At 38.8% G+C, this 21,305-nt stretch overlaps 1 protein-coding gene across 4 annotated transcripts in view; it reads right to left on the reverse strand.

Moving 5' to 3' along the window:
* Nucleotides 1–21,305, reverse strand: part of LOC128655854 (keratin-associated protein 10-4) — a 337,059-nt gene that overhangs the window by 33,310 nt on the left and 282,444 nt on the right. For all 4 annotated transcript variants that reach the window (XM_053709423.1, XM_053709425.1, XM_053709424.1 and 1 more), the window contains one exon: nucleotides 14,857–15,000. In XM_053709423.1, coding sequence (XP_053565398.1) covers nucleotides 14,857–15,000 — 144 coding nt within the window. The remainder of the gene's footprint in view (nucleotides 1–14,856; nucleotides 15,001–21,305) is intronic.

A 21,305-nucleotide genomic window follows, 5' to 3' on the forward strand; every position in this document is an offset into this window, starting at 1 on the left:
AAAGATTATTCCGCCGTGAGCGGTCTTCAAGATTCTCTAGCCTCAGTAATGCTGCGGATAACTTCTTATCATAGGCTAGACTATCTTGTTCTATTATATTTGTTCTGTCCTCTAATTCTGATACTCTAGTCTCTACCTCGGTGATCCTAGAAGCAAATTGTCTCACTTCAGTAGTTAAATTGGTAATATCAGTTTTAATTACTTGTTTAAGGCTCTCTCATTGTGGAGTAATTAGATGTGAAATTTGTGTGATTACTTCAGTTAGTTCCCAGTTAAAAGGCAGACGTTCACTCTGTTCAGAAAAGGACTCAGTATTAGTAATTAAGGCCTAGATTTGGAGATTGGCGGTAGCCGTGAAAACCAGCGTTAGAGGCTCCTAACGCTGGTTTTAGGCTCCAGTATTTGGAGTCACTCAAAATAGGGTCTAACGCTCACTTTTCAGCCGCGACTTTTCCATACCGCAGATCCCCTTACGTCATTTGCGTATCCTATCTTTTCAATGGGATCTTTCTAACTCCGGTATTTAGAGTCATGTCTGAAGTGAGCGTTAGACATCTAACGACAAAACTCCAGCCGCAGAAAAAAAGTCAGTAGTTAAGAGCTTTCTGGGCTAACGCTGGTTCATAAAGCTCTTAACTACTGTACTCTAAAGTACACTAACACCCATAAACTACCTATGTACCTCTAAACCGAGGTCCCCCCACATCGCCGCAACTTGATTAAATTTTTTTAACCCCTAATCTGCCGACCGCCACCTACGTTATACTTATGTACCCCTAATCTGCTGCCCCTAACACCGCCGACCCCTGTATTATATTTATTAACCCCTAACCTGCCCCCCACAACGTCGCCTCCACCTACCTACACTTATTAACCCCTAATCTGACGACCGCAAAGCACCGCCACCTACGTTATCCTTATGTACCCCTAATCTGCTGCCCCTAACACCGCCAACCCCTATATTATATTTATTAACCCCTAATCTGCCCCCCACAACGTCGCCTCCACCTGCCTATACTTATTAACCCCTAATCTGCCGACCGGAGCTCACCGCTATTCTAATAAATGTATTAACCCCTAAAGCTAAGTCTAACCCTAACACTAACACCCCCCTAAATTAAATATAATTTTAATCTAACGAAATTAATTAACTCTTATTAAATAAATTATTCCTATTTAAAGATAAATACTTACCTGTAAAATAAATCCTAATATAGCTACAATATAAATTATAATTATATTATAGCTATTTTAGGATTTATATTTATTTTACAGGTAACTTTGTATTTATTTTAACCAGGTACAATAGCTATTAAATAGTTAAGAACTATTTAATAGCTAAAATAGTTAAAATAATTACAAAATGACCTGTAAAATAAATCCTAACCTAAGTTACAATTAAACCTAACACTACACTATCAATACATTAATTAAATAAACTACCTACAATTAACCAAACACTACACTATCAATAAATTAATTAAATACAATTCCTACAAATAAATACAATTAAATAAACTAGCTAAAGTACAAAAAATAAAAAAGAACTAAGTTACAAAAAATAAAAAAATATTTACAAACATAAGAAAAATATTACAACAGTTTTAAACTAATTACACCTACTCTAAGCCCCCTAATAAAATAACAAAGCCCCCCAAAATAAAAAAATGCCCTACCCTATTCTAAATTACTAAAGTTCAAAGCTCTTTTACCTTACCAGCCCTGAACAGGGCCCTTTGCGGGGCATGCCCCAAAGAATTCAGCTCTTTTGCCTGTAAAAAAAAACATACAATACCCCCCCCCCAACATTACAACCCACCACCCACATACCCCTAATCTAACCCAAACCCCCCTTAAATAAACCTAACACTAAGCCCCTGAAGATCACCTACCTTATCTTCACCATACCAGGTTCACCGATCCATCCTGAAGAGCTCCTCCGATGTCCTGATCCAAGCCCAAGCGGGGGGCTGAAGAGGTCCATGATCCGGCTGAAGTCTTCATCCAAGCGGGAGCTGAAGAGGTCCATGATCCGGATGAAGTCTTCATCCAAGCGGGAGCTGAAGAGGTCCATGATCCGGATGAAGTCTTCTATCAACGGCATCTTCAATCTTCTTTCTTCCGGATCCATCTTGCAGACCTCCGACGCGGAACATCCTCTTCTCCCGACGCCTACTAGTCGAATGACAGTTCCTTTAAGGGACGTCATCCAAGATGGCGTCCCTCGAATTCTTTCTATTGGCTGATCGGAACAGCCAATAGAATGCGAGCTCAATCGGATTGAACTTGATTCTGATTGGCTGATTCCATCAGCCAATCAGAATATTCCTACCTTAATTCCGATTGGCTGATAGAATCCTATCAGCCAATCGGAATTCGAGGGACGCCATCTTGGATGACGTCCCTTAAAGGAACCGTCATTCGGCTAGTAGGCGTCGGGAGAAGAGGATGTTCCGCGTCGGAGGTCTGCAAGATGGATCCGGAAGAAAGAAGATTGAAGATGCCGTTGATAGAAGACATCCGGATCATGGACCTCTTCAGCTCCCGCTTGGATGAAGACTTCATCCGGATCATGGACCTCTTCAGCTCCCGCTTGGATGAAGACTTCAGCCGGATCATGGACCTCTTCAGCCCCCCGCTTGGGCTTGGATCAGGACATCGGAGGAGCTCTTCAGGACGGATCGGTGAACCTGGTATGGTGAAGATAAGGTAGGAAGATCTTCAGGGGCTTAGTGTTAGGTTTATTTAAGGGGGGTTTGGGTTAGATTAGGGGTATGTGGGTGGTGGGTTGTAATGTTGGGGGGGGGTATTGTATGTTTTTTTTTACAGGCAAAAGAGCTGAATTCTTTGGGGCATGCCCCGCAAAGGGCCCTGTTCAGGGCTGGTAAGGTAAAAGAGCTTTGAACTTTAGTAATTTAGAATAGGGTAGGGCATTTTTTTATTTTGGGGGGCTTTGTTATTTTATTAGGGGGCTTAGAGTAGGTGTAATTAGTTTAAAATTGTTGTAATATTTTTCTTATGTTTGTAAATATTTTTTTATTTTTTGTAACTTAGTTCTTTTTTATTTTTTGCACTTTAGCTAGTTTATTTAATTGTATTTATTTGTAGGAATTGTATTTAATTAATTTATTGATAGTGTAGTGTTAGGTTAATTGTAGGTAATTGTAGGTAGTTTATTTAATTAATTTATTGATAGTGTAGTGTTAGGTTTAATTGTAACTTAGGTTAGGATTTATTTTACAGGTAATTTTGTAATTATTTTAACAATTTTAGCTATTAAATAGTTCTTAACTATTTAATAGCTATTGTACCTGGTTAAAATAAATACAAAGTTACCTGTAAAATAAATATTAATCCTAAAATAGCTATAATATAATTATAATTTATGTTGTAGCTATATTAGGATTTATTTTACAGGTAAGTATTTAGCTTTAAATAGGAATAATTTATTTAATAAGAGTTAATTAATTTCGTTAGATTAAAATTATATTTAACTTAGGGGGGTGTTAGTGTTAGGGTTAGACTTAGCTTTAGGGGTTAATACATTTATTAGAATAGCGGTGAGCTCCAGTCGGCAGATTAGGGGTTAATAATTGAAGTTAGGTGTCGGCAATGTTAGGGAGGGCAGATTAGGGGTTAATACTATTTATTATAGGGTTAGTGAGGCGGATTAGGGGTTAATAACTTTATTATAGTAGCGCTCAGGTCCGGTCGGCAGATTAGGGGTTAATAAGTGTAGGCAGGTGGAGGCGACGTTGTGGGGGGCAGATTAGGGGTTAATAAATATAATATAGGGGTCGGCGATGTTAGGGCAGCAGATTAGGGGTACATAGGGATAATGTAAGTAGCGGCGGTTTACGGAGCGGCAGATTAGGGGTTAATAATAATATGCAGGGGTCAGCGATAGCGGGGGCGGCAGATTAGGGGTTAATAAGTGTAAGGTTAGGGGTGCTTAGACTCGGGGTACATGTTAGGGTGTTAGGTGCAGACGTAGGAAGTGTTTCCCCATAGGAAACAATGGGGCTGCGTTAGGAGCTGAACGCGGCTTTTTTGCAGGTGTTAGGTTTTTTTTCAGCTCAAACTGCCCCATTGTTTTCTATGGGGGAATCGTGCACGAGCACGTTTTTGAGGCTGGCCGCTTGCGTAAGCAACTCTGGTATCGAGAGTTGAAGCTGCATTAAAAATGCTCTACGCTCCTTTTTTGGAGCCTAACGCAGCCTTTATGTGGACTCTCAATACCAGAGTTATTTTTATGGTGCGGCCAGAAAAAAGCTGGCGTTAGTTTTTCGGGTCGTTACCGACAAAACTCTAAATCTAGCCGTAAGGATTTAGTTTTTTTTCTCTTTATTCTTGGGGGCCGTGGCTGGTGAATTACCTTTAGGTTGTGACACAAATCTATCCATCTGATAGAAAAAGCCTTATTGTGCTATAGAAATAAACAGGGGAAAGTGCCAAACTAGTGAGTGTATCTAGTGATGTCTATAGTGAGTTTGCATGAGGTGTATTAGGGCTCAGCATAGAGCGACATATTGCAGTTCAGGATAAAAAAAAAACACATAGAAGGAAAAAAAAGGTCAATAACGTGAAAAAGAAAAGGCAAAGAGAAAACATAGGAACTGTGTGTGTTTTATGGTCACTTACCCACAATCGGATAGAATTATTAAATGCGATTTATATACATAATGCTAGTAAGTTTAGTTGTTTAGCCTTAGTCTGTCTAAACTGGGAAGTCCCACTGGCTACTCAGGATATTAACACTGTTGCCATGCATATAGAGGACAATAAAAAAAACAACCGCAGATAAAGAAAAAATCGAACCATCAGATAACCACTTAATATATAAAAAAACCCAGTTATTTCTACTTAGTAATACAGTCCCAGAGTTTTATAGCAAATACTAAACAATATCATGTAAATAAAGAAGTGCTTCCTCCTATACTGCATCAGCATCATTTTACAATAACCTTATACTGTGTGACACCATATAATGAGTCAAGCATGACTGCTCATTTCTATTATTCCTCCAGCAGTTCTGTATGGTCATACACACTTGCAGCGGTGATCGTGCAAGAATAGCTATAAGCGTGCATAGCAATGTTAGTATAAGGTTAGTAAGAAGCAGGTTGTTAGGTTTGCCGTATATTCTATAGGGTCAGAGTTCCCCATTCTGTTCTCTTCCCCTAATTAGAGTTATGGGAGACGCTATATTAGTAGCCAGTCACTGTTCTACGCAAATAAACAAGCGTTATACAAGGTTTCATAGAGTAAATTCTGTATAATTAGTATTGTGAGTCAGCCTCCTAACCAAACATTATGTTACTGAAACAGTACGATCATGCCCTCCAAGTTTATACAGTCTGTAGTATACTCTATTGAGTGTTAGGTAATGACTTCTTTTTTCCTCTAGGGGTATTCTCTGGTCCAGATCTTATATTTTACCCAGAAGTAATGAAGGAGCCTTAGATTGTCCCATGGATATCCGGGTTTAGCAACCCCGGGCGGCTCTTATTGTCAGAAATATATGTGTGTTGGCGACCCCTCTTATACAGCCCACCATAGCCCAACATGTTAATCCACTCCTACCAGTATTAGGTTATGGGAGCCAGGGCCTGTATATGTATTTGACAGTTATTAATATAAACAGATCTTTTTGTGTCAGCAGTTTTCCCAGTTTCTGGTCAGTTTTGCAGTCATTTGTGCTTCGTAGACACGGGGTTACATATACATATTGTATGAGGTATAAAAAATGATCCCTCTACCCGTACCTGCTGTCTGCACTGGATAAGCTGCAGTTCCTGTGACCGTGGAAATGTCTTACAGAATCGTAATAGCAAATATCTGGGAAGTCCCTGGGATTTACTCATCTTCAAACTCACAGTGCTCCTGCTCTCCAGTGCTCCTAATGTGTCTCCGACCATTGGATTGTCCGCCCAACTGTGGGGAACTGAGGGTGCTCAGCCTAATGAGTCTCAAAAGGCTATGGAGGTACTCCTCAATGCGGACCCAGTACGTCCCTTGATCTGGGCCATAGTGTCCCTTAGCAGCCAAGGATGACGGAGTTGCGGGATAGGTGTTTGCACGCTCTCAGCCTTCCACGCTAAGCAATAGCGTGCTAGGTTCCATGTCTCGTACACGCTCCACCTCTTCCAGAGTTCCACATCACCTGCAATGTTAATGTTTGGAAGACGCTAGAAAACTCCACTGGATAAAGTTCCAGAACATCCCAAACAAGAGTTTAACACTTCTAGTGTTTCGGAATTTGTTCTTCATGACAAAGTATGGGTTAGAAACTACCGTGGCCAGAATAAATGGATTCCAACTGTCATAATACAAGGCATGGACAACAGAATGCTTAAAGTTCAACTACAAGCTGGGTGTACAGATTGCCGCCATGTAGAACAAATGAGACATAGATTTCAACCAGTTACACAAATATCCAAGTATTCAGATGGTGAGGATATCTGGCATGGAGTGTGGTGCCCACCTGAGTCTTCTGAGGATGAAAATACAATGAACACAACTGAAACAGATCAACCTCAGAATGATTCTGTCCAACAACAAAATATCACAGGTGATCAACAACCGTTGGGTACTCCTCCACAGACTATTTCTCCTGAACCAAATACTCTACGGCCCTCTAGAAACAGAAGGCCACCTTCTAGATGGCAATGTGAGGATTCAGTGAAACATAACTGACTAAAATCTAGGCTGTGACCTAGGCCTTGTGCACATAGACTGTAGAGATAAACTATTCTAATACTTGTTATATGTTACAATATTATCCACTGTCTGTTCTTTATTTTTTCTATTTATAATTATTTTTTTCAGAGAAAAAAGGTGATGTGAATAAAAGTTTGACTGAAGTATCTGCTGCAGAGTCTCAGTGATATGTGCAAGACACAAGGTAACAGCACACAACTGAATGTTCTACTCCTGACTACACAGAGAACATAACAGAGTTCTTCCCCATTCCTATATCGTTGCTGACCAAATGGTCCCTCAGATTTGTAACCCTCTTATGGGCAGTAAGTGGAATGTTTTTAAAAGGCAGATATTCCCTCATTACAGTCTCGTAATATGTGAGAATGTTTATTGACTATTCACTTGATGTTCTGACTGACTGGACTATATTGTGTGACAAATACCATTCTATTTCATCAGTAGGACTGGACAAAGCTGAAGGACTGTTGCTGCTTCTTAAAGCGTTCCATAATTTCAACTTAATATTACGATACAGTATCTGCATATCCTTATCCAGTTAAAAAAAGTCAGTGTCAGTTCTGGAGCAGAATGACAAGCCCTTATCTAGCAAGTTAATCTCCTGTTGTGATAGTTTGTAACTAGATGCATTAACCACAGTGCTGTCAGTGTTAACTTGTGTGGGGGAAGCTGGTTCCTGTGGTTCAATCATGTGGGAATGGAGGTGTTGACTTCTTTTCCTTTTTGAATGCTTGCGCCCTCCTCTGTGTTGTCCTCTTCCTGGCTTTTTTCCAAAGGGGACGCTGCTGATGATTCAGATGAACTTCCCTGTATACTGGTGTCACTGGCCTCACCTCCATCACGCTTACGTCCACCCTTCTTATAGGCTCTGCATCCGTTTCCAGGTTGACTCAGGTGACGGTTGCCATGTGAACTCTGACGCCACTTGTAGACCTTGCCTTCCCAACAATCTTCTTCATCACATTGGAACTTCGTTCTCTTGATGTTCTTAAGTTCCTACTGCAGCTTCAATGTGTTATAACCAATCTACTGTTCCAGTTTAACCATCTCATCTGGCGACATTATCTTTGTAAGTTCCTCTTTACTGGCTTTGATTTTTAATCCTGTGTCTCCATCTCCTTTAATAGTGACTCAACTTTTAAAACCATTAGGTCATAGGAGAATTTATTCAAAATTGCTTTGAATTTATCACAGTACTCCTTGTTATGGCTAAGGAGAGTAGAGCAAGTGTTCATCCTGAGACCCCCGGGGAATCCTCTTAAAGGGACACTGAAGCCAAATTTTTTTCTTTCATGATTCAGATAGAGCATGAAATTTTAAGCAACTTTCTAATTTACTCCTATTATCAATTTTTCTATGTTCTTTTGCTATCTTTATTTTAAATTATAAAGCAGGAATGTAAATCTTAGCAGCCAGACCATTTTAGGTTCAGCACCATGGATAACGCTTGCTTATTGGAGGCTTACATCTTCCCACCAATAAGCAAGCATAACCCAGGTTCTCAACCAAAAATGGGTGAGCTCCTATGCATTACATTCCTGCTTTTTAAATAAAGATATCAAGAGAACGAAGAAAAATTGATAATAGGAGTAAATGAGAAGGTTGCTTAAAATGTCATGCTCTATCTGAATCATGAAAGAAAAAAATTGGGTTCAGTGTCCCTTTAACTCTGTAATACTCTGACAGGGTGGTAGCATGGAGATCTCATTTAGTATATTTACTTCTCAGCATCTCATATTCCTTGCTGAGGTTTTCCACCGGTGTCACTTTTGAAAAGTCTCTAGATCCTTTGGACAGTATGGTGATGCGAGCCACATCCAGCTCCGTAAATGCAAAAATTTTTGTTCCATTTGTGCCAACAGGTTCTTCACTGTTTGAAGTCATTTTAGTGCCACAAACTGCACATACCTTGGCAGCAATGATAATGTAAATCCAGTAGGTGATACAGCAGTAAGTGTAAACCGGTGCACATGAAGACCAGGGGCTCTGCCAGTCCCCTAAGTAATAGGAAGTCACTGAGATGGTCCACAAATTAAGCTAGTCCCACATTTCAATTATCTATATGAACACTGTTAAATCACAATCTTTGTTGCCTATGAATCCATTGCATCTCTCTTTGTTTTAGAAGCTTCTCCCTCTCCATTCCATTGCACTGTGGCCCTATGTGGTCAATCACCTGCCATCTCAATTGAGTGACTTGGTGCCCATTTTCTACAAATTTGCTTCCATGTTCAATAGCCAGCATCCATTCATGTATGTAAATAGGATACAGTGTTTTTAAATAAAGATGTAATTTAGTGATATTTAGGCATTTGGCTACATGGTAACAATGTATGTAGCAGGGATATTGCATGTATTATATGTGTAGCTGCAGTTACTGATTAAGTCCAATAGATGGCAGTAGATAACCAGGAATGGAGAAAATGGCGCCAATTTGCCTTTATAAGCCTGTACACAATGTATGTACAACATGTATGATTAAGGGGGAGACCCGAAACGTCACAGTTTGTTTTTACTCTGTTGCCAATAAAGAGATGCTGTGGACCATCTCCGTGAGATCTTCCTTACTCGTCGCTCTTCATCTGCTGCACCTCTCTGCCAATCCCTTCACTGGCTTCCTCTTGCCTCTAGGATTAAACACAAAATCCTCACTCTGACATACAAAGCTCTCAACTGCACTGCTTTCCCCTACATTTCAGAACTTGTCTCCAGATACTCTCCCTCTCGTCCCCTTCGATCAGCTCGGAATTTCCTCCTCTCCTCCTCTCTTGTTACTTCCTCACATTCCCGTCTACAGGACTTCTCCAGATTGGCCCCCATCTTGTGGAACTCTCTGCCTCGCTCCACAAGACTCTCCCATAGTTTTAACAGCTTCAAGCGCTCCCTAAAAACTCTACTATTCAGGGATGCATACAACTAACACTAACCTTTCCTAACGCCATTGCTTTCTTCTTGAACCCCTTAGAGTGTAAGCCTATGGGCCCAGCTGTTTACAGATCGCTTCATAAGATCCGACTACAACAGTGAAACTCTCGGCAGGGCCCTCTACCCACTTGACCCCTACAAAAGCTATCCTGTATATTGACTATGTTCACAGCGCTGCGGAATCTGTTGGCGCTCTACAAATACCTGATGATAATAATAATAATAACTTCAATATAAAATAAATAGATAGTATTAGAAAGCTACATACCATGGCAGCAGCAGGCTCAAAGATCTGGGGTTTGTGCAACAAAATGCATTAAACTGCTCAAAGTCATCCTCCCTCGCTTTACGGCACTTCCAGATCTAAACATTATTTCAAGTATGCAAATTGTAGTAGTAGCATGCAGGCTCTTGTAGTAAAAGGAATCCAAATGCATCTATATGCTGGATACCTTGAGTTCTAGAGGGCTAAGTGCTATATGCATTGTTTCCTTTAATTTGGGTATCTAATTTAGACTTGTAGTCTGCTTAATAAATAAAATAAAGTACGTAACATCATGGAACAATGAATATAGTAATAAGATGTAGGAGGACTGCACAATTGTAGGAGAGGAACCACAGGAGTATATCGTTTAGCTACACTGGTAGTGAAAAAGAGTTTGAATTTAGGTTGGAGTAATGCAGGTTGCTGCCGTTTGCAGTATATAAGGTGTTGGTGTAGGTTTCAGTAGAAGGATTGAGTTCTAGTATTGCCATAGATTAGGCAATTAATGATAAAGACAGAATTTTTAAGCTGCCTTTCTATTGAAGAAAATGATATGGGGTTAAGGGAAACCGGGGGCTCCTACTGTAGGTAAAGTGAAGATTAGGTGCTTTAAAAGGGACAGTACACTGTAAAATTGTTTTATATGAATGTATTTTCAATTACTTGTTATACCAGCTGCAGAGTATAAAATTAATGAGAAATTGCATTTTTTGGTTTATTTGTGTATATGAAGTAGCTGTTTTTGTGCTTTTAAACCACAGCCTATTACAATGAGTTGAGCTTCAGGTAATATCAGATCTCATTATGTTATCACTTTTATGTACACAGACTTGCTTCCTTATCTTATATTTGTCTAGAAAACCAAAGCTCAATACTTAGAGAGAACAATAAAAAATTATAATTGTATTACTTAGCTATGCTGCACCCCACTGGGAGTGTAATCTCTTCTGCTGACTGTGTTTACTTAGCCTATTCAATATAATATACTCCAATATAGAACCTTTCAGTATAGGTTGGGATACCATAGGCTAAATCAGCTATTTCAAATTCCAATATAGGGGTAAAGGAGCTACTTGTAAACAATTTAAAACACTCCAGCAGGTAAAATGAATCATTGGGAACAATTTAAAGGGGAGAAAATTTTGGGGTGAACTGTCCTTTTAAGTAATCAGTAACTATCCCTTACTTTGGTTTGGCTTGTGGTGCCGAATCTTTTTAATTTGTAAAACTAATTTTTTTGGCTTTTTTTATTTTTGTCTAGTTTGTGATACCATACGTACCTTTGTGCATGTGCAGTTGCGGTAGGAGGATGCTGCGGCACTGATATGATGTGGGAGAAGGGGATACTATAAATATAAGCTAATTATATGTAATGTGTATGTCTGAGGACGGGGTGACCTTTTCATATATATATATATATATATATATATATATATATATATATATATATATAAATACACACATATACATCTGTAGACATGTATACATATATATATATATATATATATACACACACACACACATATATATACAGTATATATATATATACAGTATATATATATATATATATATATATATATATAAATAGGGAGACTAGAGAGAAATGCACTCACAGGAACGAACAACCAGCTCAATATCATTGTTAGCCTGTTCTATGGTGATTCACCACCTGGGTGCAACTTCTTTTAGCCCAGTAATGCTTTTCACAGAGTAGAATTCTCCTGTAGTATATCAGTCTGACCCCGCCCATTACGGCCAGTCCAGCGCCGAAATACCAGGCAACTCCTATCTGAACAATGAACACAGCAACCCCAGACGATCGTTTCGGCCTTCATTGGGCCTCGTCAGTGAGGTGTAGCCATATTCCTCTAAGCACACTGAGCAAGGGGTCCACGTCTGGGTTACCCTTTTTCACATAGGGAGACTAGAGAGAAATGCACTCACAGGAACGAACAACCAGCTCAATATCATTGTTAGCTTGTTCTATGGCGATTCACCACCTGGGTGCAACTTCTTTTCGCCCAGTAATGCTTTTCACAGAATAGAATTCTCCTGTAGTATATCAGTCTGACCCCGCCCATTACGGCCAGTCCAGTGCTGAAATACCAGGCAACTCCTCTCTGAAAAAGGAACACAGCAACCCCAGACGATCATTTCAGCCTTCATTGGGCCTCGTCAGTGAGGTGTAGCAGTATTCCTCTAAGCACACTGAGCAAGGGGTCCACGTCTGGGTTATATATATATATATATATATATATATATATATATATATATATATATATATATAGTGTATCTCTATGTAAAAGTCCTTTGCAGCCTTTTTTTATATCACCTGAGACCTCATATCTTTGATCCCTTATAATTTTTTAGGCATTTTTTTAATAACTTTTATTAGATGGTGTTATTGTGAGTGTAACTGTACTGTGTAATGTATATTTATTAGATAGTGTTATTGTGAGTGTAACTGTACTGTGTAATGTATATTTATTAGATGGTGTTATTATGTGTGTAACTGTACTATGTAATGTATATTTATTAGATGGTGTTATTATGTGTGTAACTGTACTGTGTAATGTATATTTATTAGATGGTGTTATTGTGAGTGTAACTGTACTGTGTAATGTATATTTATTAGATGGTGTTATTGTGAGTGTAACTGTACTGTGTAATGTATATTTATTAGATAGTGTTATAATGAGTATAACTGTACTATGTAATGTATATTTATTAGATAGTGTTATAATGAGTATAACTGTACTATGTAATGTGTATTTATTAGATAATGTTATTATGAGTATAACTGTACTGTGTAATGTATATTTATTAGATAGTGTTATTATGTGTGTAACTGTACTGTGTAATGTATATTTATTAGATAGTGTTATTATGTGTGTAACTGTACTGTGTAATGTATATTTATTAGATAGTGTTATTATGAGTGTAACTATACTGTGTAATGTATATTTATTAGATAGTGTTATTATGTGTGTAACTGCACTGTGTAATGTATATTTATTAGATAGTGTTATTATGTGTGTAACTGCACTGTGTAATGTATATTTATTAGATAGTGTTATTATGTGTGTAACTGCACTGTGTAATGTATATTTATTAGATAGTGTTATTATGTGTGTAACTGCACTGTGTAATGTATATTTATTAGATAGTGTTATTGTGAGTGTAACTGTACTGTGTAATGTATATTTATTAGACAGTGTTATTGTGAGTATAACTGTACTGTGTAATGTATATTTATTAGATGGTGTTATTGTAAGTGTAACTGTACTGTGTAATGTATATTTATTAGATAGTGTTATTGTGAGTGTAACTGTACTGTGTAATGTATATTTATTAGATAGTGTTATTGTGAGTGTAACTGTACTGTGTAATGTATATTTATTAGACAGTGTTATTATGAGTATAACTGTACTGTGTAATGTATATTTATTAGACAGTGTTATTGTGAGTGTAACTGTACTGTGTAATGTATATTTATTAGATAGTGTTATTATGAGTGTAACTGTACTGTGTAATGTATATTTATTAGATAGTGTTATTATGTGTGTAACTGTACTGTGTAATGTATATTTATTAGATAATGTTATTATAAGTGTAACTGTACTATGTAATGTATATTTATTAGATAGTGTTATTATAAGTGTAACTGTACTATGTAATGTATATTTATTAGATAGTGTTATAAGTGTAACTGTACTGTGTAATGTATATTTATTAGATGTGTTATTATGTGTGTAACTGTACTATGTAATGTATATTTATTAGATAGTGTTATTATAAGTGTAACTGTACTGTGTAATGTATATTTATTAGATGGTGCTATTATGAGTGTAACTGTACTGTGTAATGTATATTTATTAGATAGTGTTATTATGTGTGTAACTATACTGTGTAATGTGTATTTATTAGATAGTATTATGTGTGTAACTGTACTGTGTAATGTATATTTATTAGATAGTGTTATAATGAGTGTAACTGTACTGTGTAATGTATATTTATTAGATGGTGTTATTATGTGTGTAACTGTACTGTGTAATATATATTTATTAGATAGTGTTATTATGTGTGCAACTGTACTGTGTAATGTATATTTATTAGATAGTGTTATTATGTGTGTAACTGTACTGTGTAATGTATATTTATTAGATAGTGTTATTATGTGTGTAACTGTACTGTGTAATGTATATTTATTAGACAGTGTTATTGTGAGTGTAACTGTACTGTGTAATGTATATTTATTAGACAGTGTTATTGTGAGTGTAACTGTACTGTGTAATGTATATTTATTAGACAGTGTTATTGTGAGTGTAACTGTACTGTGTAATGTATTTTTATGTGTGATACTTTTGTTTCAGTTAACCAGAGCTCTGAGGATGCGGTAATCATTCTAGTGTAAAACCCGATTGCTTTCTTTTTTTCATCTTGTAATATGAACAGAAAACCTGGCACATGCAAATACCCGTGATAAACCCATTTTTGCTTGCACGTAATTGTTAGAGCTTCACTTGTAATCTGGCCCTTAATGTGGCAACTTTTATGTTTTTTAGTTTTTACTAGGCCCAATATATATATTATGAATGTGTTACAGTCCTTCTAGAACTCTTGGTATGTACAGAACCTGACAATATACTTCTATGCCAAACTGTTGCTTATATGCAAAGACCCCAATCTCTCCAATGCTGCAGTAAACTCATGCAGACAGGAGACCCCAGGTAAGAAGGTTACATATTGTGCATACAGTATTTATTGCAGAGGATGTTTAATGAGTCTAAGACACACATTCTCAAACGTGGCCCTCCAGAGGTTTTCAAACTACATTGCCCATGATGCTCAGCCAGCATATCAGCTGGCTGAGCATCATGGGAAATGTAGTTCAAAAACTTCAAGCCAAGATTGAGGATGTGTGGTCTAAGACATATCTTACTTACCCATGATGGGATCAGTGCACTTCTGTTGACACAGAGGGGTGCAGCATTTCAGGGCACCTTTACAGTCGCTGTCACTGTTACACAACGGTTCAGGCAGAGGAGTTGCACATCTTGCCTTTGTTAATGGACAGTTTCCTGGTTTGACTGCAACACAGAAGGGCAAAGGGAAAGTGTGTAAAGACCTTATTTCAGGGTGTGGGACAGAATCACATTGGTACTGTATGTACTACTATATTTTTATTAAAGTGCCAGTAAACACAGTAGGGCAGAGGGAGGGGGGTGTAAAGACCTTATTTCAGGGTGTGGGACAGAATCACATTGGTACTGTATGTACTACTATATTTTTATTAAAGGGCTAGTAAAATACAGAAGTGCAGAGGGAGGGGGTGTGTAAAGACCTTATTTCAGGGTGCGGGACAGAATCACATTGGTACTGTATGTACTACTATATTTTTATTAAAGGGCCAGTAAACACAGTAGGGCAGAGGGAGGGAGGGGGTGTGTAAAGACCTTATTTCAGGGTGCGGGACAGAATCACATTGGTACTGTATGTACTACTATATTTTTATTAAAGGGCCAGTAAACACAGTAGGGCAGAGGGAGGGGTGTGTAAAGACCTTATTTAAGGGTGTGGGGCAGAATCACATTGGTACTGTATGTACTACTATATTTTTATTAAAGGGCCAGTAAACACAGAAGGGCAGAGGGAGGGGATGTGTAAAGACCTTATTTCAGGGTGTGGGACAGAATCACATTGGTACTGTATGTACTACTATATTTTTATTAAAGGGCCAGTAAACACAGTAGGGCAGAGGGAGGGGGTGTGTAAAGTCCTTATTTCTGGGTGTGGGACAGAATCACATTGGTACTGTATGTACTACTATATTTTTATTAAAGGGCCAGTAAACACAGAAGGGCAGAGGGAGGGTGTGTGTAAAGACCTTATTTTAGGGTGTGGGACAGAATCACATTGGTACTGTATGTACTACTATATTTTTATTAAAGGGCCAGTAAACACAGTAGGGCAGAGGGAGGGGGTGTGTAAAGACGTTATTTCAGGGTGTGGGACAGAATCACATTGGTACTGTATGTACTACTATATTTTATTAAAGGGCCAGTAAACACAGTAAGGCAGAGGGAGGGGGGTGTAAAGACCTTATTTCAGGGTGTGGGACAGAATCACATTGGTACTGTATGTACTACTATATTTTTATTAAAGGACCAGTAAACACAGAAGGGCAGAGGGAGGGGGGTGTAAAGACCTTATTTCAATGTGTGGGACAGAATCACATTGGTACTGTATGTACTACTATATTTTATTAAAGGGCCAGTAAACACAGTAAGGCAGAGGGAGTGGGGTGTAAAGACCTTATTTCAGGGTGTGGGACAGAATCACATTGGTACTGTATGTACTACTATATTTTTATTAAATGGCCAGTAAACACAGAAGGGCAGAGGAGGGGGGGGTGTAAAGACCTTATTTCAGGGTGTGGGACAGAATCACATTGGTACTGAATGTACTACTATATTTTTATTAAAGGGCCAGTAAACACAGAAGGGCAGAGGGAGGGTGTGTGTAAAGACCTTATTTCAATGTGTGGGACAGAATCACATTGGTACTGTATGTACTACTATATGTTTATTAAAGGGCCAGTAAACACAGAAGGGCAGAGGGAGGGGGTGTGTAAAGACCTTATTTCAATGTGTGGGACAGAATCACATTGGTACTGTATGTACTACTATATTTTTATTAAAGGGCCAGTAAACACAGTAGGACAGAGGAGGGGGTGTGTTATGATCTTATTTCAGGGTGTGGGACAGAATCACATTAGTACTGTATGTACTACTATATTTTATTAAAGGGCCAGTAAACACAGTAGGGCAGAGGAGGGTTGTGTAATGACCTTATTTCAGGGAGTGGGACAGAATCACATTGGTACTGTGTGTACTACTATATTTTATTAAAGGACCAGTAAACACAGTAGGGCAGAGGAGGGTGTGTGTAAAGACCTTATTTCAGGGTGTGGGATAGAATCACATTGGTACTGTATGTACTACTATATTTTTATTAAAGGTCCAGTAAACACAGTAGGGCAGAGGGAGGGTGTGTGTAAAGACCTTATTTCAATGTGTGGGACAGAATCACATTGGTACTGTATGTACTACTATATTTTTATTAAAGGGCCAGTAAACACAGTAGGGCAGAGGAGGGTTGTGTAATGACCTTATTTCAGGGAGTGGGACAGAATCACATTGGTACTGTGTGTACTACTATATTTTTATTAAAGGTCCAGTAAACACAGTAGGGCAGAGGAGGGTTGTGTAATGACCTTATTTCAGGGTGTGGGACAGAATCACATTGGTACTGTATGTACTACTATATTTTTATTAAAGGTCCAGTAAAAACAGTAGGGCAGAGGGAGGGTGTGTGTAAAGACCTTATTTCAATGTGTGGGACAGAATTACATTGGTACTGTATGTACTACTATATTTTTATTAAAGGTCCAGTAAACACAGTAGGGCAGAGGGAGGGTGTGTGTAAAGACCTTATTTCAATGTGTGGGACAGAATCACATTGGTACTGTATGTACTACAATATTTTTATTAAAGGGCCAGTAAACACAGAAGGGCAGAGGGAGGGCGTGTGTAATGACCTTATTTCAGGGTGTGGGACAGAATCACATTGGTACTATATGTACTACTATATTTTTATTAAAGGGCCAGTAAACACAACAGGGCAGAGGAGGGGGGTATAAAGACCTTATTTCAGGGTGTGGGACAATATCACATTGGTACTGTATGTACTACTATATTTTTATTAAAGGGCCAGTAAACACAACAGGGCAGAGGGAGGGGGTGTTTAAAGACCTTATTTCAGGGTGCGGGACAGAATCACATTGGTACTGTATGTACTACTATATTTTATTAAAGGGCCAGTAAACACAGAAGGGCAGAGGGAGGGGGTGTGTAAAGACCTTATTTCAATGTGTGGGACAGAATCACATTGGTACTGTATGTACTACTATATTTTATTAAAGGGCCAGTAAACACAGAAGGGCAGAGGGAGGGGGTGTGTAAAGACCTTATTTCAGGGTGTGGGACAGAATCACATGGGTACTGTATGTACTACTATATTTTTATTAAAGGGCCATTAAACACAGTAGGGCAGAGGGAGGGGGGTGTAAAGACCTTATTTCAGGGTGCGGGACAGAATCACATTGGTACTGTATGTACTACTATATTTTATTAAAGGGCCAGTAAACACAGAAGGGCAGAGGGAGGGGGTGTGTAAAGACCTTATTTCAATGTGTGGGACAGAATCACATTGGTACTGTATGTACTACTATATTTTATTAAAGGGCCAGTAAACACAGAAGGGCAGAGGCAGGGGGTGTGTAAAGACCTTATTTCAGGGTGTGGGACAGAATCACATTGGTACTATATGTACTACTATATTTTTATTAAAGGGCCAGTAAACACAGTAGGGCAGAGGGAGGGGTGTGTAAAGACCTTATTTAAGGGTGTGGGGCAGAATCACATTGGTACTGTATGTACTACTATATTTTTATTAAAGGGCCAGTAAACACAGTAGGGCAGAGGGAGGGGGTGTGTAAAGTCCTTATTTCTGGGTGTGGGACAGAATCACATTGGTACTGTATGTACTACTATATTTTTATTAAAGGGCCAGTAAACACAGAAGGGCAGAGGGAGGGTGTGTGTAAAGACCTTATTTCAATGTGTGGGACAGAATCCCATTGGTACTGTATGTACTACTATATTTTTATTAAAGGGCCAGTAAACACAGTAGGGCAGAGGGAGGGGGTGTGTAAAGACGTTATTTCAGGGTGTGGGACAGAATCACATTGGTACTGTATGTACTACTATATTTTATTAAAGGGCCAGTAAACACAGAAGGGCAGAGGGAGGGGGTGTGTAAAGACCTTATTTCAGGGTGTGGGACAGAATCACATTGGTACTGTATGTACTACTATATTTTTATTAAAGGGCCAGTAAACACAGTAAGGCAGAGGGAGGGGGGTGTAAAGACCTTATTTCAGGGTGTGGGACAGAATCACATTGGTACTGTATGTACTACTATATTTTTATTAAAGGACCAGTAAACACAGAAGGGCAGAGGGAGGGGGGTGTAAAGACCTTATTTCAATGTGTGGGACAGAATCACATTGGTACTGTATGTACTACTATATTTTATTAAAGGGCCAGTAAACACAGTAAGGCAGAGGGAGGGGGTGTGTAATGACCTTATTTCAGGGTGTGGGACAGAATCACATTGGTACTGTATGTACTACTATATTTTTATTAAATGGCCAGTAAACACAGAAGGGCAGAGGAGGGGGGGGTGTAAAGACCTTATTTCAGGGTGTGGGACAGAATCACATTGGTACTGAATGTACTACTATATTTTTATTAAAGGGCCAGTAAACACAGAAGGGCAGAGGGAGGGGGTGTGTAAAGACCTTATTTCAATGTGTGGGACAGAATCACAGTGGTACTGTATGTACTACTATATTTTTATTAAAGGGCCAGTAAACACAGAAGGGCAGAGGGAGGGGGTGTGTAAAGACCTTATTTCAATGTGTGGGACAGAATCACATTGGTACTGTATGTACTACTATATTTTTATTAAAGGGCCAGTAAACACAGAAGGGCAGAGGGAGGGGGTGTGTAAAGACCTTATTTCAGGGTGTGGGACAGAATCACATTAGTACTGTATGTACTACTATATTTTATTAAAGGGCCAGTAAACACAGTAGGGCAGAGGAGGGTTGTGTAATGACCTTATTTCAGGGAGTGGGACAGAATCACATTGGTACTGTGTGTACTACTATATTTTATTAAAGGACGAGTAAACACAGTAGGGCAGAGGAGGGTGTGTGTAAAGACCTTATTTCAGGGTGTGGGATAGAATCACATTGGTACTGTATGTACTACTATATTTTTATTAAAGGTCCAGTAAACACAGTAGGGCAGAGGGAGGGTGTGTGTAAAGACCTTATTTCAATGTGTGGGACAGAATCACATTGGTACTGTATGTACTACTATATTTTTATTAAAGGGCCAGTAAACACAGTAGGGCAGAGGAGGGTTGTGTAATGACCTTATTTCAGGGTGTGGGACAGAATCACATTGGTACTGTATGTACTACTATATTTTTATTAAAGGTCCAGTAAACACAGTAGGGCAGAGGGAGGGTGTGTGTAAAGACCTTATTTCAATGTGTGGGACAGAATTACATTGGTACTGTATGTACTACTATATTTTTATTAAAGGTCCAGTAAACACAGTAGGGCAGAGGGAGGGGGTGTAAAGACCTTATTTCAGGGTGTGGGACAGAATCACATTGGTACTGTATGTACTACTATATTTTTATTAAAGGGCCAGTAAACACAGAAGGGCAGAGGGAGGGGGTGTGTAAAGACCTTATTTCAGGGTGTGGGACAGTATCACATTGGTACTGTATGTACTACTATATTTTTATTAAAGGGCCAGTAAACACAGAAGGGCAGAGGAGGGGGTGTAAAGACCTTATTTCAATGTGTGGGACAGAATCACATTGGTACTGTATGTACTACTATATTTTATTAAAGGGCCAGTAAACACAGTAAGGCAGAGGGAGGGGGTGTGTAAAGACCTTATTTCAGGGTGTGGGACAGAATCACATTGGTACTGTATGTACTACTATATTTTTATTAAATGGCCAGTAAACACAGAAGGGCAGAGGAGGGGGGGTGTAAAGACCTTATTTCAGGGTGTGGGACAGAATCACATTGGTACTGAATGTACTACTATATTTTTATTAAAGGGCCAGTAAACACAGAAGGGCAGAGGGAGGGGGTGTGTAAAGACCTTATTTCAATGTGTGGGACAGAATCACATTGGTACTGTATGTACTACTATATTTTTATTAAAGGGCCAGTAAACACAGAAGGGCAGAGGGAGGGGGTGTGTAAAGACCTTATTTCAATGTGTGGGACAGAATCACATTGGTACTGTATGTACTACTATATTTTTATTAAAGGGCCAGTAAACACAGAAGGGCAGAGGGAGGGGGTGTGTAAAGACCTTATTTCAGGGTGTGGGACAGAATCACATTAGTACTGTATGTACTACTATATTTTATTAAAGGGCCAGTAAACACAGTAGGGCAGAGGAGGGTTGTGTAATGACCTTATTTCAGGGAGTGGGACAGAATCACATTGGTACTGTGTGTACTACTATATTTTATTAAAGGACCAGTAAACACAGTAGGGCAGAGGAGGGTGTGTGTAAAGACCTTATTTCAGGGAGTGGGATAGAATCACATTGGTACTGTATGTACTACTATATTTTTATTAAAGGTCCAGTAAACACAGTAGGGCAGAGGGAGTGTGTGTGTAAAGACCTTATTTCAATGTGTGGGACAGAATCACATTGGTACTGTATGTACT

Source organism: Bombina bombina, chromosome 4 (genome assembly GCF_027579735.1).
Source record: "Bombina bombina isolate aBomBom1 chromosome 4, aBomBom1.pri, whole genome shotgun sequence".
NCBI classification, from domain to species: Eukaryota; Metazoa; Chordata; class Amphibia; order Anura; family Bombinatoridae; genus Bombina; species Bombina bombina.